This window comes from Tetrao urogallus (genome assembly GCF_951394365.1).
Source record: "Tetrao urogallus genome assembly, chromosome: 7".
Lineage (NCBI taxonomy): Eukaryota > Metazoa > Chordata > Aves > Galliformes > Phasianidae > Tetrao > Tetrao urogallus.
The window spans coordinates 32,304,021-32,323,095 of record NC_136820.1 but is presented as its reverse complement, the minus strand read 5'-3'; the positions used below and the strand labels follow the sequence as shown (position 1 = coordinate 32,323,095).

The 19,075-nt window shown below is 37.4% G+C and overlaps 1 protein-coding gene across 1 annotated transcript in view; it reads right to left on the bottom strand.

The window, feature by feature from the left end:
• LOC306948440 (macrophage mannose receptor 1-like) overlaps window positions 1-16,548 on the bottom strand; it is a gene marked incomplete at both ends in the record, with an annotated part of 29,741 nt that extends 13,193 nt beyond the window's left edge. Inside the window, 16 exons of the mRNA XM_079538072.1 lie at window positions 168-250; window positions 865-1,034; window positions 1,134-1,169; window positions 2,350-2,494; window positions 3,069-3,156; window positions 4,184-4,311; window positions 5,543-5,742; window positions 6,591-6,739; window positions 7,566-7,681; window positions 8,814-8,924; window positions 10,105-10,259; window positions 11,160-11,342; window positions 12,224-12,370; window positions 13,365-13,478; window positions 14,140-14,301; window positions 16,482-16,548. Coding sequence (XP_079394198.1) covers window positions 168-250; window positions 865-1,034; window positions 1,134-1,169; window positions 2,350-2,494; window positions 3,069-3,156; window positions 4,184-4,311; window positions 5,543-5,742; window positions 6,591-6,739; window positions 7,566-7,681; window positions 8,814-8,924; window positions 10,105-10,259; window positions 11,160-11,342; window positions 12,224-12,370; window positions 13,365-13,478; window positions 14,140-14,301; window positions 16,482-16,548 — 2,054 coding nt within the window. The remainder of the gene's footprint in view (window positions 1-167; window positions 251-864; window positions 1,035-1,133; window positions 1,170-2,349; window positions 2,495-3,068; window positions 3,157-4,183; window positions 4,312-5,542; window positions 5,743-6,590; window positions 6,740-7,565; window positions 7,682-8,813; window positions 8,925-10,104; window positions 10,260-11,159; window positions 11,343-12,223; window positions 12,371-13,364; window positions 13,479-14,139; window positions 14,302-16,481) is intronic.
• Between the last annotated feature and the right edge of the window lie 2,527 nt (window positions 16,549-19,075).

Sequence of the window (19,075 nt, the reverse complement as noted above, 5' to 3'; positions counted from 1 at the left end):
AGTATAGAAAAAAAATAATATCCCTCATCTCAGACTTCTGAAACCTACCAGAGTTCTGTCACACAAGTGTTATTAACTAAAGAACACACAAGTACCTGCACCCATAGAGCGAGATGAAATTACTGTTTGCTGTCCATTAACAGCTTTAGTACTCTTCTTTTACCCACCTGAGCTTCCGATCAGAACTGATAAATAAGCCAATGAAATATGATTCCTCTTGGAGAAATACACCACTCAGTTTTCTGTTAATCTAAAACAAAAGTGATTGGCACAGTTAACAACTGGACAGTTCTTCAGCTGTATTTTTGTTTGTTTCACAGTCTCAAACCTGGGCTGCAAGAAGGCAACAGATGCAGGATCTCTGAACTATTCTTTGCTACACCTTTAACATTCACGTGCCTTTTTTCTCTTCCTCCTAAAGACAGTAGTAATGTCTAAAGACAGTGGAAATTACTGGAAAAATGTACCATAATACAAATACGTAATATAGGACAGAAACTCCGGATTTTAGCCTGGATAAACAACTAAAATCTTTTTATTTTTTCATCTGCTCTGCATCAGAATTGAAACGTCCCTCATCAGCATTCTTGGCTGCTGATTTCAAACCTTCAGGAAGGCTGGAAAGTCCCACTGCCCACTGCCTGCCAGTGAGGATGAAGCTCAGGTTCCTGTTTTGTGCTGGATGCTTCAAGACCAATGCAATAATTTTACCAAGCAGTTAAAATAAAAAACAGTGAAATTCTTAATGGGTTCAAAAGTGCCCACAACCAATGTGCTCAGTTAATAATTAGTACATATATATATAAATAAAAATTGTAATTACTATGTAAATAATAATAGATAATCAGTAGGTTCAGTGCTTACATATTTCCAAATAAGCTGTCTTTCATTTTCATCCTCAATGACAACGAGATCTGCAAAGTTCCTCTGGCAAATTCTCCGTGCTTTTTCCATAGGGACACGTTCTCTGCTGAAATAGTACTGCTTTTCTTTGTATATAATCCACCCATCAGCAGTTTCTACAGCTTGATATTCTGGAAGATAAAGAAAAACATATTTGACATCATATCATATCTGTACAAAGTCCAAAAACTATACAGTAAAACTTCCACTGAAAGAGGAAAAAATCCTACCATGTTTGTTGTTTGGTTCAGGTTTGAGCAGTGTACCTGTAAAATAAAACGTAATTATGAGCAATGTTCCAAACACAAAACAAACAATGGGGAAATCACAAGCCACATAGATTTGATTTGTAATGTTATACACAGATCTCCAGGTGCACCAGGCTAAATAATAACGTTGCATGCTAAAAAAAATGAGATAATTAACTTCAGTCCATCTCCCCTTTCGTTGGGATCTCATCTAATTGATACACATAATAACAAGGTCTAATTATTTCCTTTATTTAATTTTATTTATTTATTTTTACTACTGAGAGTAGTAGTCAAGTACCCTAGAGTCAAGATGAGCTGACTGGAGTATCTCTGCCACAGTTTGTGAATTCCTCCTGAGCATCTCACAAAGCCTTCTGTGCAGTGCAGCAGGCTCAGCATGTCTGCAGGGCTGTGCAGGATGTGCTGGTGAGCAGCAGTGTTCTGCCAGTGTGTGTGAGAACTGATCTACCCACAATGGAACAGGGATTCTTCCAGTTCAGGTAAGTAATTTTCCAATGGTAATATGGTGCATTTCTGGCTATTTGTTGGCAGAGGTCTATTAGATATACTCGGTGATGTTTGCGCAGCTGCTTCTCCTTTCCCCTCCCTATCCTTCCTCTCACAATTTCCCCATGTGCATCCACCTTCCTTTTAACTTCTGGGAGCTTTTAAAGTAGATCTAGGAGTCCTTCAGGGCTACAGTAATTCTATTTTTGATCAGCTTTTCAATATTCTAGTTCCTATAGCAACTTAACCCTCTCTCTAGTTCCCATTATCTGTCTTACAATGGGAACCAAACTTTTTTTTTTTTTTTTAATCTTTTGCATAGGGAACTCAGTCTCCTGCATCTTCAGGTCTCCTCTGTGAACCCATAAAGATAGCAAGATAAGGAGATTTTATCTACTTTTATCTTCTCCTTGTCTTTCTAAGGAGATTAAGCATCTTTGCCTTGCAAATTTATTCAACCCACATCTAAAAGAGATAAAGCCGGATATAAAGCAATTTCTTGAACTTCCTACATCTGAGTACATCTGAAATATCTCAATTTGTTCCTCTTGCTTTAAGTGTTACCTTCACTGCTCTACTTTTACAATGAAAAATTCCCAATATATTTCCTCTTTAAATTTGCTGAAATCCATATGATTTCTTTTTGAATTGCGCTTATCACTCCAATTAAATGGTGAAGTAGTCATACCTTTTTTAGTTTCACAAATCCAATTAAGCAAATGTTCACAGTACAAGTCATTCCAGCGCATTTGTGGTGATCTATTAAACATAACACAGTGCTCAATTCCTTTATCATTATTAGGTTCATCTTCATCCCAGTTCTCATAAATTACCTGTGTGGGAAACACAGCTCATTCACTACGTGCTTGGAACGGAGTGGAAGTAATTGAGATTTTTGTCTCTCAGGGTCAGGGTCTCATCAGCCCAAGCAGCTCATTTATGCAATCGAAAGGAGTTCAGAAAGCTCTGATCAGGCTGGGGAGGTCTTACTAATATGTTCACTTTCCATCACTTCCCACAGGTGAAAAGATTACACTTTCTATAAAGCATGGAGGAAAAATAGACGCATGGAGGGAGTGACATTAATCTGACTCTGTAAGAGATGGCGAGCTGACTTCCCCAATTCTGTTGCGCAGAAGAGGTATGGGTGTGATGAAGACCTAAGAGCACATGCAGTGGAATATGGGATATAGCATGGTGCGAGTGATGAGGATAGTTATGAGTGATGTGCTTCCAGAGTGCTGAGACAGTGCCATTGCTGAGACAACTGCTGCAGCTGTTGAGCTGACGGTGAACTGCTGCCCTACAACAGCTTAAAGAGGTTGGAAAAAAGCACTAAAACCATGAAAATCTATATGTTATAAAATCTATGAAAAAAAAAATAGTATCCAGCAAATAAGTACTCACAGGAGAACCATCAATCCAGGTAAATCCTTCGTCAGGATTTAAGAGAAACAAACCCATCCAGAAACCCTGAGTTTGCAGTCCTTTTTCCCTGAAAGAAATCATACAATATCAGTACATCAGTGCAGAAGAGGAGCCATATAAATGCTGGAAAGCATAAAAACATGCAGCTTTGAGTCACATCTGAAGCAGGAGCTACTCCTTCCCTGCCGGCCCACAGCCAAGCTCATTAACTGCACTCTTTGACATGGAGTTCCCAAAGATCTGTGCTGGCATGGGACATGTTGAAGTTAATTTGGAGGAGAAGCGGAGTATCACGGTGCTAGCTCAGGTCCCATACTTGTGGCTGAAGTACAGTTCCTAGTTCCTAGCAGGAATTCATAGAAACAGCTTTTAATAAAAGTAAACTGTGACTAGAGAGCTATGATGCAATCTAACAAATGAAAAAGTAATTTCTTTTTCAACTTCTCTTATTTCCTCCATGGCACTTCTTGTGATGGCACTTGATGACAATATGGCATCTACAATGTTAATATAAATGAATGAAAATTAATTCATTTGATTTGAGGAGTCTTCAATTTATAGGCTAGTAATTTCCACAAGGATTTTTTTGTGTTTAAGTTTTTTTGAATGTATGTATTAAAATATGAATCGTAACCATTAAAAAACCCACACAATTAGAGCCGAACATTTTAGTGCCTCCTTTTTGGAAGAAGTGGTTCACATGTACAACATTGATCAGATCTGGAGAACAGCCTTAACAAGAAACTGTGATGAAAACTTCAGAATTTCAAAGCTACATGAAAATATTCAAGTTGAAATATGTGTATTTAAAATATCACACTGAATTGTATTTCCAAATGAAAGCTATTTTCATAGCTTTCATTTATCATTTTGTTTTACATTGTTTTTTACATTTTTTTTTACATTTTTTTTTACATTTTTTTTTATATTTTTTTTACATTTTTTTTACATACGTTTTTTACATTTGTTTTTTTACATTTTACATTTTCATAGCTTTCATTTATCATTTTTATTCACTTAATACTCAGCTCCTAATGTATCTTATTATTTAGCATAACATTAACATAAAAAAGAATGACTGTGCAAGTACTCACAATGCTAACTGCCATATAAAAACTTGATCTTCTTTTGAATTGATTGTGACCAGATTTCCTCCTATTTCTCTACAGAATTCTTCAGCTTCAAACCAATTCTTCTTTAGGTTTTTGTCCCTCACAAAGAACTATTGAGAAAAAAATTGTGATAAGTTATAAAATACAAATATAAAGTTTGATGTAAAAATGTGATTTACTGTGTAATTGAGATCAATATTATTTTAGAATCCCATTAAAACTGAGACAACGTCTTTCAAGACCTATAGTATTAAACATTAGTCATGTAGATTGTAACTATATTTTTCTCTTCTATTTTAAAATAGCAAGGGAAGATTAGCCTAGGTTTCAGGGAAGAACAAAAAGTGTCACAATAGTTTATAACTTAATTAGAGCTTTGAACACCGAAGGGCTCAAAGAAAAATAGAATTGACTAGTCTTAGTATTGTGCAGTAGAAAGCAGGAGATTATTGAGAAATGGGAGGCAGGTAAATCAATATGTTGAAATAAGAAAGATAATATGGATGGAGACAGACATTTTGAAAGGGGCTGATGAAGAGATTTTATACAGCACTGCTAGCTCTGCATCCTAGTACGAAGTACACATGGTCTTGAAGAATGATGCTTGACATTTTGGGGCAAGGATAAGCAGCAAGCAGATACACAGAAAAATCAATAACGAGTAACAACAATTAAATGGCTGTGACATAAAAGTTGATACCCTTGTAAATAAAAGGCTAAAATCGTGTGTCCTTCTAGCAGGCAGAATCTCAGGAGAGAAAGGGGAAGGATGCTTACATAAAGACTTGGAAGAGCAATGTTACATATTATTGACATTTTACTTCATCTATTTTACTTTCTCTTTTTCCTTTTCAGAAATTTTTAGCTCAATCATGAGAACATACAAAGCTTTTACTTGCTGAAGTGTCACCAATGGCAAACTAAATCTGGATCTAAAAGTATCACTAAAAACATTACTTCTGTGAAAGAAAGCTGTCAGAAGGCCAGACTCCCATCATCTTTCTCTTAGGAGACATTGTTTTATTCAAGTGACGCAGTCAGCTCTTGAGATTTAGTACTACACTTGTCTGAAGTTCCAAATTCTTGGAAGGAGATAAATGTGGTAAGGTTCCCACCTCTCATTTCTGTAAAATGAAGCTTATTTTTAGCTTCTCATTTTCACTGCTGTAAGCTCTTTCATTGTTGTGTTTTGTTATATTTGATGGACTTGTCTCATGGGTTTCTTTTTTATTTTTATGCACTTGAATTCCCTAAAGGAGATAATTCTCCAGAAATGCTCAGCACTTGGGTCCCTTCATGTCAGGCAAGGCCCTCAGGCTGGCAAGGCAGCGATGCACTGACCTTGAAGCAGGAGTCTGCCTGTGGGGCTCCATCCCAACCCTGGGCACAGGATGCTGCTGGGACCTGGGCAGGAGGAGCTGGTGGTAGCACTTCCACTGCCCGCTGCTTGCAAAGGAAATTTGCTGTCTCCTGGCAGCTAATGACATCCCATAATCCAGCATTGGCTCCAGTTCCCATGGCAACACAGCCTTGCTCTTTCCCTTTGTGATACATAAAAGAAATGAACAAAATCAAAGTCTAATTGCTTTCTAGGAAATTAGATCTTCGTATTCATACAAAATTATGATATAAAGCTGCATATTATGCAGATTTTAAGCCACCATAGCTATGAAATTATTCTGAATATCTCTTGCCACAGCATAGAGATCGGTCAATGAACCTCAGAGACACACCTGTCCTAAAACTGGAGATTGCAGATTTAGGATACAAATGTTCCTTATCTTGCCACCCCAGGGAAATCACAGGGCACATAGCACTTGATTTTATTTTCGTTTGTAACAGATGGCCTGTCAACTGCTTTGCAGTTCTCAGAATCCAGGTAATTCAATTTCAGAAAGGATGATATCAAGTACAAGAAGTTTGTTTCAACACACAACTTGCTACTATGAAGACAAGAGCCTCCCGTAACCTTTTGTTGAAATGCAGAACAGCTGGACACCTGCTCTCCATTTCTCACCTGTGGGCCCCATGCACTGCCTATAATCAATTTCCTCAAAGTGATGAGTTGTTGTTAACAGCTGTTAAAAATGTAAAAAAAAAAAAAACAAAAAAAAACTATGGATCTTGTCAGCTCCTATTGCATTCAGTGTAGCCCATTAAATATGTCTTTATACAGATTTATAAGTAACTCAGTTACACAGCACCTGACACTCTGCTGTGGATGTGTTTTACGCTGGGGCCAAAAACAAGGTCTCTTGATATTGGTCACCTACAGCTGTAAACACAAAAGTACCTTCTCTTATTTCCAGTACTGGGGGATAGAAAGCAGAAGTCTGCTTGAATTTCAGCCAGACTCTGATTACAAGCGTTGAGCTTATGCACAACTTACCTGGCATTGCTGAATTCCAGTGTGTGAAGGAAGGAGTTTCACCACTGGTCCACCTGAACATCCCTTGTTCTTCTGTGTCAGAGAGACCGAGCCAGAAATACTTTTCAGACCTCAGCCCAGTCAGACTAATCAGGAAAGCTTGCTCATTCCTGAGGTGGAAAACATCATTGAAACACAACATATTGCCTCCCAGTGCTGATCCAATTGGTACAAATAAGGCTATCATGCTAATATGACCCCAAGAGAACGAGTCCTCAGAGAAGTTCAAGCAAAACCTCAGCAAGCTTTAGTGTGGTTGAAAGAACTTGGTGAGGGACAGCTTTCTCTTTTCAGCTGAAGGCATCCTCTCCTTACTACCCGGTTCTTTGAAATGTCGAAAAATCACCAAATCACTATTGCAAATGTCACAATGTGTGATGCCTCAAATCTACCAGCAGGTGAGAAGTAAGCTGCAGCCAGATTTGCTACACATCACCTCTGAAAGCAGTGGTGTTCCTCAGAGGCCATGAAGTGCAAAGCCCATTTGAGATGGAGATAGGTGCCATAATACATTCTGGTTATGGTAGAAATATACTGGGAGAATTCCTACATTTGTTCAGAACTTGGTGTAGAAGATGCTTAGGAATTTATTTATTTATTTATTAAATTTCCTACATTTGATGAAATAAAGCTCCTCAGTAAATAAAGGAAAACAGTAGTAATCAATTTCCAAAAGAAAATTAAAAATAAAACAGGGGCTGCCTTGATTAGAAATTTAATACTAGGAGAAAATGGAACTCAAGAACCCTCAAAATTCGAAAGCAATTTTAATTAAATAGAAATCCATAAAACATGAAGTCTTTTTTCTTTCCTACTACTGAACAATTTAAAAGTGTTACTGAAGTGCTTTCCAAAGATTTCAAAAAATGGGACAAATTTTGAAGGTTTCTGAAGTAGAAGCACTAATTTTAAAGTAGAAGAATGATAATTTCCTACCTGGTTTCCACTGTAGCTAGATAAGCTTTGCTCTTCTCACATGTCTTATTTGCGTCTGAGAAGGTTGCAAGTGCAGAACCCACCAAATAACAGTGAAAACTAAATCTTTTCCAACCCTGTGAAGAAGAAAAGGATGACCTTAATGTGAATTGTAAAGATACTTCAGTATAGAAATTAGCTGTGCTCTTTTATATGTAAATATTTTATATTTAATTTGTTGCAGCTGGGATTAAAAACAAGATGAGATCAGGCAAATTTGTTAATAAACAAAAACTGTGAGATTTTTGTTGTCTCTTCTCCTACAAAAGGCCTTTTTACTTAAATGATGATATTAAACTCTTCATTTCTTTTATTTGTACATGAATTTTCAAAGAAAATGACTGTTATCACATTTCAATTCTCTGTAAGGCTGGATTTGTGCAAACATCACCATAATAAGGCAGTGATTCATTCAGGGGGAGCTATGGCCACACATTCTCTAGTTGCAGGATCTGACATGATGAAATACAAAAGTATTCCAGTTCTGAAATTAATTCTTATAATTGTAAGAATACAATTATATAACTGTATAATCACAGTGCTTCAAAGCTGTGTCTGCCACCCTTGAAGGAATAGCAAGGAGACTTTCTGTGCCAAGAGGAACTCAGCCAGTGCTTGTCTGGGGTGTGAGTGGAAAGGAGGAACCTCACTAAAACACCCCTGCTTCTTTCTGTTATTAGAGAGATTACTGCTGACTAGAATAGATTTAATGATTCTCTAAAAAGGTGAATTTTGGAAGAAATAACCCACTGATATCATTAAAAGACCAAATAAGTAACCCACCAGTAGTCATACGGTACAGAAAACCCGATCTTCTTGTGTTTGGAAATTACTTTGTTTCTTTTAGAGTTCTTTCAATAGTAAAGATTTTGCTGTGAAAACTTTAAATAACAGATCTGAGAGACAGAACAAAGTGACTTCGGGCAATTTTGCATGTTTGGCTGTGAGTATAAGTAGAACGATAATGAACTGATGTAAAAGATGTATCTTGTTACATTTACGTTATCATTTACATTTAAGTAACTGTTTACATTCTTGAATATTTTCAGAGCAAAAATGAAGTATATGCATATATTAATAGGTTGTTTGTGGGAAAAAGACTAGGTTTCCTCAAAGAAACAAACACCAAGTCTCTAAAAGTACGAAGAGCAAATAAAATAATTAATGTTGATTTTCCCCAACATAAATCATTTATGAGACACCATTTACTTCCTGGCAGCCTGGGTCCTTGATCTTTTCTTCAGGAGACTTTGATGAGGGCTTCTTTTTACAGATGTAACCAAGTTGCCTATCACAAACATCAGTTGCCCAGTACCCATCCTAGAAGAGCAGAGAGAATAAACAAGTGTAAAAATAGGGGCATTTGTAAGCATAAGAAAATAATTATTTTTCTTCTTCACTACAAGATCCACTGATGTATTTTACGTAAGAAAACTATAGGATTTTTTAAGAAATCTCCATCAACAGAAAAAAAAAAAAAAGACCTTTGAGAATTGGTTTGAGGTTCATTTGATGCTGTTTTGAGATGAAAGAATGAAATAAATTAAATTTTGAAGTTTTGACTTTATTGGCTATTTCAACTACCTATTTCATGAGAGAGTTAGTAAAAGACCTCTCCTCCACAGCCAAAGGATGCGCATTTATAGTCGTGATATTTCATTATGCTTATGGCAAAGAGATCAATGAAACAGAAATAATGTACACCTAAATGTGTCATAATACACCCAATTATTTCATCCATCAAGGAGAAGACTGAAAATAACTGGTTTCTATTAAAGAAGGAATTATGTTAAAAAATAAAATTGAAATAAGACCTTTTTATTCATGAAATGTGGTTAAGGATCAATCCTATTAATGTCTAATACTGACAGACATAAATATTTTTCTACATCATAGCACTTGTGCATTTTCAAATTCTTTTGTGTTTGTTTTTTTCCATAATACTTTCTATATGTGTATGCATATATGTGTAAATGAGTACAAAAACCCAAACAATCACGATGGCAACAAAAATAAAGTCTACAGGGCTTTAGATTAGGTTATTTGGCAGATATGTGTTACAGAGGAGAACTATGCGCTAGTGCCATGTCTTCATGCCCCAATGAAGTGATATGGATGAACTTAATGGTCTACCAGACAGGAAAATAAGGTATACTAACAGCATCTTTGATAACCAATCATATTACTAGCTCATCTTTCTTTCACTCCAGAGCTACAACTTTTTTTCCATTGTTGTAACCAGCAGAATACAAGTAAATTCTAATGTAAAACTCATGGATCTGGCTTTGCACCAAGAAAGAAATTTCAAAATGTAGCATTACAACTATGGTGCCTCTCCAATTCTGATCTTCTCTGTTCTCTCAAGTTTCATTTGACTGATGCCAAATTTGTTTCTTAGATAAGATATAGAAGACTGCTGAATAAGTAGATGGTTGGTACATGATTTCAGTTTGAGGCAGTTATTAGTTTGCATTTCTATAAAATAGCTGCCAAGTTTTACCTGTCCCTTCATAACAACACAGTCCTCTAAACCGTTCCTATAGGTGGGATGTCTGCGCTGCCATGTGGTGAACGTCACAGGGGTCCCATCACTCCACTCAAAGTAGAAATGAGCCTTCAGGTCATTTAGGCCCAACCATAGCTCTTCTGTTGGCTCTAAAGCATGGAAAGAAAAAGACTTGCTTATTGTCTGCTATGTAACACATCAAACACTTCCAAATCCAGCACAAAGAGGGACAGAGAAAAGTTGGGATGTAGTGCACAAGAGGCAGCCTTCATGCTCTAATCAAAGTGCTGGTTTCTGTTTGGATCTCCAGTAAGGGATGATTTAGTTGGTAGAGAAGAGACTTCAGATGTCACCCATAAATTAATGGACATATAGCTCCTTATGGCTGACAGAAATGTTTTGCAAACTGAGCACCTGTGGCTTAGAAGAACAAAACACCCCCAGCATGGATATAAAGCAGTGAGTTTCTCAGTGTGCCCCACTGATCAGGAGATGAGATGAAGTCCGAGGTACAAAGACATTTGCCAATACATTTCCTTAACTAGGGATCCTTAGAGGGTCTGTCAAGAGTAGTCACCAAGTCCAGCATGCGAGGCAAGTGTCAGGACTGGTGATGACAGATTCGAGGAGAGTCACAAATGAAAAAGCATTATTTTCTTAGAAGGAAATATTTTTGAGAGGTTAACCTCAACAAGAGGGTTTACTCTCAGCAGGAAGTTAAATTTCTTTCAGATTTGAAGCTCAGTTCTGGAACTATAAAATGTAGAAAAAAAAACCCACAAAACCTGCAAATATTAAAAGATCTTTACGTGGAAATTCTGTTACCTAAATTTGTTGACAATAAGTTGTTTTCTTATTTCAAAATATTTTAAAATGTAGATTTTCTTAATAAATATATGCTTATGTTTGCGCATCAGTAACAGACAACACCATAAGTTAGATACAGCCTTCAGCTTGTGATATTTCAGAGAAAGCATTAATATTTAATGAAGCTCAGCTTTTGCATTGCAGATGTGCCAAATAAAATAGAGGCCCACTTATATACTCACTGTAACCAAGCTGTGACACCAGAAAGCTGTATTCAGCAATGGTGTGGACACTGGCCAAGTTTCCATCCTGCCTCTTACATGAAGTCAGGGCATCCTTCCACGCTTTGGATTCTCTTTGAATGCTGTAGCAGTGGCCTGCATATGGCCACCAACCTTCTGTGCATTTAGTAGGTCTCATTTCCTCTAAAATAGAAGCAAAAATTTTCAGAGCAATTTTATAAAGAGTAAAATAAACATTCTTTACAAGAAGTAGTACTATATGAATAAACACAAAATTGCAGGTAGAAATGCAAATATCATCAAATAAGAAGCAAATGTCATTAAAGCACAGTTTGCTCAATATGCAAATAGAATGATTAGTCTTTCAATGTCAAGTAAAGCACCAATACAAATGCCCACATTGTGTCAGAGATACAATTTAAAATTTTACTCTGCAGAAGAGAGACCAAGGCAGAGGTCTGTCTCTCCTGTCTTCTACTATAAAAGCAGCTTTTATAACATTCCCAGACAGCAGCATCTGGCAGATCCCTCCTGTATGGGGCATGTCCATGTACACAGCTACACTGATGTGTCACTGAAGTCTTAGGTCTCAGCAGGCAACAGATGAAACACAGCCAGCCTGCGTGAATGCTGCTGTTCCTCCTGCTCTGTACATATGAACTCAGTCAGTTGCATATAGTTGTCGGAAATGACTTTTTATATTGATAATATAAATCAATATAAAAATCAATCCTTGTAATTACTCATCTGGAGCAAAGGAGAACCATAAACTTCCTACTGTTTGCATGCAAAATGCGATTGCTATCACTGTTACAGTGGCAGAACAGCTTCTATCTGTTTTGATAAAATGAATAGCAATGATGGAACAAAATAACAATATTCTCCTATGGATGATAAATATATTACACCTTTGTCCTCTCATCTTGTATGAAAGCCTGTGTGTGCATATATAGCTCTGCTTTTGGAAACGTTGGTTAAAAAATAATGTTGCATTCCCTTCTCTTTTGTAAATTAGGGATTGCATTCTCTGGAAACCAGAGAAAAATCTTTCTTTCTATACATACCTCTGGTTATATTGTCAAATTTTGAATTTATTTTTCTCTTTTTACAGATGTAGCCGAATCTCTGGTTGCATGCTTGGTTTTCCCATTTAGCATTCTGTCTGGGATTCATTGTGCCACAGATTTTCCCAGGAGCTGGGGAAGGACTTCCTTTGAATAAGAGAGAAAACAGATTCTCTTACAAAAAGATCAACAAATGGATTGCATTATTAGTAGAATGATTGTCTTATAGTGATTTTTTCAGTGCTTAACGTGAAGAAGCCCTCCCCACAGGATAATTGCTGTTGCAGTTTTCAGAGTGGTGCTTTTTATCTTTATACACTGAGTGAGATAAATGATTCTCCTTAGATTTTGTCTCAGGATAGTATGGGGAAAGTTCTAGTTCTTTTCCTGATACACTGTTACTCATAGGCAGAATAATCATACTTGCATGTCTCAAGAATTTTGCAGTTCTTCTTTCCTATAAAAGAGGTTTTCTTTTTTCTGTTTTGTTGTAAAAGAGCCTCTGAAAAGAACAGAAAAGTGGTGGCCTAGTACCAGACCTGCCAGTGCTGAGGAACAAGAAGGTAAGCAAGGGGACATGACTGCTTGCTGGGTGGTGGCCACTTCCTACAGCCAGCCTGTGGCCCTTACTGCCCTGGCACCAGCAAACCCCACTCCCACCCCTCTCCCATCACTCTGGGCTGCTTTCCCTCCTCTCTGGGCTGTCCCTCTGCCCATGTGTGAGGTGCACCACCAGCTCCCGAGTCTCTCTTCCTACACATCATTCCATACGGTTTTGCATATAGTATTGAGGAATCATGAGCTTGCTCTGCGAGTCTCTCCATAATATTTAGAATTTCTCCAGACAACATAGTGCCATTATTTTCTAAATATTTTGCTACTTTTTGAAGGTTTGATTTAAATTTATACTCTTAGATAACGTTATGGAAACATTCTGACCTCTGATCTGCAAGGTTAAACATCACTTCAAAAGAGATTCTCCATTCATAAATAAACTCTTTGCTTATGTGAGAAAATAAAAAGTCATTGGCTATTGTAAATTAACACCGGCTTCTCTGAAATAGAAGCAACTGAGGTAGCTTAATTAGTTGATGTCTTATCAGAATCCATTCCAAGATTATAAAGTAAATGCAGTTCTTACCTGGAGCCCAGTTCAAATATCTGAAAGGACTGCCCCCAGCCCATTGCCATCCACTGTTGAAATTCAAAGTGTTCAATCCAATCCACAATGCAAGACTGAATTTTTTAATTAGCTCTAAATTAGAAAAGAAAGTCAGTGGTGCCTTCCTATTCTAATTATTAGCAAGCTCACGTAAAAGAAATAAAGTCAAAAGTAATTTACCTTTTTTGGTTTAAACCTGCCCACAAATACTGCTTTTCACATTAAAAGTAAACAGATTTAAATAGTAAGATGTATAAATGAATAATTGTAAAGATAGCAGAGATCTCCTATTGCTAGCAAAAATGGCAAATCATCTGATTTTACTATTTCAATAACAGTTTATTCATCATCTGTTCCCATTTATAACCCCCATATTGTTAATAGTAGTCCTTGAAGCACAGAGGAAAGAGGTAAATTTGAGGACCAGGCTTTAGTCCTCATTGGAAATGAGCATACCAGTAGGTAAGGCAAGTGGAGGGAATCCTCCAACTGAAGCAGGCTGCAGACATGGCAGCCCCTACCTGGAATACAACAGTGGGATGGGGCGACTTTTCTCCCTGCACTGGTTCAGGAGCAATCACAAAGAAATACCAGCTAATGGAAGAGCTGCTCAGAGCACCTTCCTTGTGGCTCCTAGTGAATGCCTCATCTTCTTCATTGAGCCAAGAGACAAGGTAGCCAACTGCATCCTCTAAAACTCTGGAGCAGCACAATTCCCCAGCATATCTGATAGTCTTGTTTTCTATTCTTTTACCTCCTACATATTCTTGTTCATGTATCTCCGTGATGCTTAATAGTTCTGCATTTTGCTCCTGACAGCTTTTTCTTGCTTGATGCCATGTCAGAGCTGATTCTGAGTTTATTTGGTAGCAAACACCAGTAGAAGCATCTTCTGTCCAAAATCTCTCTGTGTCATCTGAAAGAAGTGAAATGGAGTGCTACTGTTAGGGTATTAGCATTGCATCAGCTAAAAGAAAATGAAGTACATAATGATGCAAAACCCGTAAGAATGCACAGCATCAGCCATACGTACAAGAGGTCATGGCCTTACATTGCACCAGGGAAGATTCAGTTGGATATCAGGAATTTTTTTTTCTAAAAGAGCAGTGAGGCAGTGGCACAGGCTGCCCAGAGAGGTGGTGGAGTAACCACCCCTGGAAGAGTTCAAGAGACATGTAGATGTGGCACTGAGGGATGTGGTTATTAGGCATGGTGGGGACAGGTTGATGGTTGGACTAAATTATCTTAGTGGCCTTTTCCAACTTTAATGATTCTATGATCAAATCTAAAGCACCAGAAAGTTTGAAATTGGATCAATCATCCATTTAAAAATGTACTTTTTAAAAAATTTAAAACATTCTTTTAAATTTGTTTTTAAAATGAACTGAGATGATACCCAATATTACTCAGTACTTGTTTTTAATCCACAAAAGGGATAGTAATACTACATAAACCAGGCAAATCTGTATATTAAAAAAAAATAATTCCTGGATGAACTCAGAGGAAGAAAGCAAACATGCAGTTGAACTATGGCCCTGGAAACTCCGGGAAAAGAATTCCCTCTTAGTTCATCAGCCAGAGAAGTAGCTTGTTCAAAGTTGCTGAACCTGGCCTCTGGCAGCCCCAAGGAGCTATAAAATTGTCTGTGTAACACCAGTGTGCAGATCAGCTGCAATCTTTGCAGAACAACTCATAACGCCTTGTCAAACTGTTGCGCTGTTGGGAAAGCAGTTGGCAAGGAACACAGAACAGACTGCAGACTGCGTCCAGCGGTGGAGGAATGCCAAGCATAGGTTTGTTACAAAGATGGGAGAGGAAGGTAGTTTTAGCAGCAGCGTGTTATGGAGGCTGGTAGGAAGACACAAGAGCAAGATAGAAAAGTCGATGTTAAAGGGAAACAAGAAGCAATAGTGTATAGCAGTATAAATGAGAATTGACCTACAGGACGTATCTAAGGAATAAAGAGTAATTATAATTTTGGAAAGAAAGATAGCAGTCCAGAATCAGTCTGGTCACGACATGCACTTAAGTTGCACACCTAAGACATATAGGAAGGAGCCTTTATCAGTTCTCTGGTCCATGAGGAAAAGCAGCCACCTGCAGCAGGTGAGTCAGGACCTGGCTGGGCTGAGCCAGGCTCCAGAGATTCTTCTTCCTTTCTCTCAGCAGAGAGGCAGCCCTCAGCTGCTGGGACTAATGTTCAGACAGATTATTTTCACTTATTCACTTGTACTCTGACAAGGATGTGCACATTGTAACTGATAACAAACCTCACTGATGGATCGATAAATTGTTTTCTCAGCAACATTTAATGAGGACTTAATAGAACTATTTATCAATCCATTTTCCTACCTAAACTGAGAGGTCATACTATCATTTTAATTTTATTACTATTATATTTTTTTGCATCTAGAATTTTTAAATAAAAAAATTGCAATAGCATGGTTTGAGCTTTAAATGTTTTGTTCAGAGTCTGGTATGTTAACCTTGTAGGAAAATCTGATTCTGCCCTGTACTGGTAAGTTGTGGTTCCTGAAGACACAAAAACCCTGAGTAGATCTCGCACATTAAGGATCTTACTGCATTGTACTGTTCTGTGCAGCTCAGTAGGTTCACTTCATTATTCCATCTTTTTTTTATTAAACAAACATAAAAACAATACAAAATGAAATAAAACAAAACAAAAAAGGCTGACCAAAATGAATACAGGTCAGTCATCACTACAGCTAACATGAATATATGGCTCTAAAATTTCATCATTGCACTATGGAGATGATGGGGAGAGTAAATTGAGAGATCCCTATGCTACCCCACCTCCTATTGCCCTCATTTACAGTACCATCTAAATTAGCATTTTCACAGAAAGAAACACTAGTTTAAGTATCCTGCTCTTATTACCTTCCTTTCCCTTAACATCTGCACATCTCTCCTCTTTCATTTTGTGAATTGGGAGCTACCAGGATAACGTGTTCTTTACATCATATATCAAGTCTGATTACAAATATAAAACAATCACTTTGTCCATTAAAACTGTAAATATGCTCAAGGAAAAATATTTGCATACCTAATTTAACACAAAACCAGCAGGAAACTTACCCAGAGACTGTAATTGCAATGTACCACACACAAGGCAAAGGAAAACCAAGAACCTGGCAAGAATCATTGCAAATTTTCCTTTCATCCCTCAATCAAAATATTGTATAAAAGCCTTCTGAGTGAGGATAGTAACAGATCCTTCTCTCTGCCAAAGTGCTGATGTACACATGACATATCCTGTCATGTGACATTCCAAAATAACTCTAATGCACACTGGAAATATCACTCTCTTTGAAGATTAAGTTCCTTCCAAAATCAGCATCAGTTAAATTCAAAGTTGTGACAAAAATCATGAAAAAAGCGATAAGTGTTTAATAAGTTTGCAATTGAGATTCAGCGAGAGCTTAGGGTCAGCAATGCATACAAGAGCAACCCAGAAAAACGAAGCTGACTGGTCACAAACAGTGTAAAAAAAAAAAAAAAAATAGCTCTGAGAGAGGGAAAGTACCTGGAGGACACAATTTCTGCTTGGTTCCCTCTTCTCCCTGAAGTACCAGTCACACTCTTGACTAAGTGGGCCTTAGGTTGCCTCAAGTAAATGGATGCTTATGAGATTTCAGCTCCTCAGGGCTGAAGGGTGATGGAGGGAGATCAGTGCAGACACTGAGGCAGGCTAAAAGTTAACTGAGGAATTTATGCTGGTTACCATCATTTTGGGATCAATGTTCTCCGTACTACATTTTGCTTGTGCCAGAGGCTAGACTCACCACTGTGCTAAATTGTTGGTTTTATTTATGCTAAAAAACCTGGGTCCCACTGCCTAGAAAATAAGGAAGAGAAATGAACTTTATTGTTTCTTTTACTTTTCCACCATGCAGAATAGGCCCTACGCAGCCTAGAGAAGCAAAAGGCAAGCAAAATGCTTGGGCCATCTGTTAAGCACACAAAGTGGTCAGTATCTATACGGCATTTGTGGCTCACCTAAATTTCTACTTTATTCTGATTCTGCTGTTTTTCTAACGGCATGATTATTTTTTTCTTGCTGATTCCTCATACAGGCAATACTGCTGCATTCCTCAATTTTCAGTTCCTTTTACTTGTATTTAAACATGGCAAGTTGGTGCTTGTTTAAGCTGAATACAAAGAAGTGAGGAGAGAAGCCCTCTTATTAAGAGAAGTCATTGCTCAGATGTGAGCACTTCCCTTCTGCTTTCCTCATATAGTCTTTCCGGTGCCTTTGACAGATAGCTCCTGGCAGCAGCCTAGCTGAAGCTTTCTGCTGCATGCACGTCTACTAGCAAGTAGTAATAATGACTGTGCTGGTGTTCTTTGCCTACTGGTAACCTTCAGCAGCATGCTGCTGAAGCAGTATTTTGGTGTTACCGCTTTTTAAAATAGTGCTGTTTGTTTAATATTGTGATACTTCCAAGACACTTCCAAGATAATTCCAAGATACAGCCTTTAGCAATCAGTGCCTGCCATGATGAGTGGGGACAAGATTGCCTCTATACTGTAAAATAAACTGGTCTTCAGAACAAAATACATCGCGGTTGACAACCACATTAGTAGACTGAAAAAAAATAAATACAGCTGAGTCTTATATATGTATAGGTATATAGCTATGTATATGTATACATATATATGTATATATATACCTATATAAGTGTATATTTATATATAGATAGATATACATAGGTATAGGTATGAACAGTACTTTCCATGGCAGAAAATGAAAATGAGCAAGGTTTCTGTAACATGACAGAAAAACAAGATGATGACAGATACAACAAGATGACAAAGCAGCAAAGTCTTAAATTGCAGTGAGTGCGAACCTGCTTAGATTGTATAGCAGTAGGCATAGAAATAAAAGAAAGAAACTGCTTACCTTCAGAAGGCCTGTAAGGTCATCATGTAGGCAGAGATTTCCAGATGAGATACCCTCACCTCCACTGTCAACTCTTAAATTAGGTCTGGGTAGGGGTAGATCCTGGCTCCATTCCTTCTGGTCATTCAGGTGCATTGCTTACACCTGACAACTGTGGGTTGGCCTTGCCTTCCCCCCAGATGCTCAATCACTGGTTGAAATCATGACAGCATTTCCACTACGGTTTGATATCCCAAAGTTATATGAAACAAGTATATGCAGCTCCATTTTTTCAGATAAATGGAAGATGCAGCTACAAGGAACAACAGTACAGGTGGACAGTTGGAGCGAAATTTGAGGCAAAAGGATTTTACAATTGAAAAAAATCTGAGCAGTTGTAAATTTTTATTGTTTTTCAATTCACAACAATCCAGTTCTTAATAATAATCACATTTTATTGAACATTTATTCTCACAAGTTGACATCATTTTTTTTCATTATGTTTTTTTCTTGACAAGCTATTTACACTGCCATTTTTGCTAAGGCTCTTAAGGGGAATACCTTGACTATTACAAAACTATAACATAACTCAGTAACTTTGATTTTGTGAAATATGCGTGGTACAAAAGATGCAAAAATACAAAAGAAAAATATTGCAAAATGAGAAAAAGTATTTAAGACTGCTAGAGACATTTAACAGATACAATTTCAGCAAGATTCAATTCAGCAAGATTCAATTTCAGCAAGTAACTTCCTCCCCTGAATTAGCTTGTGCCAGAGAACCCATTCT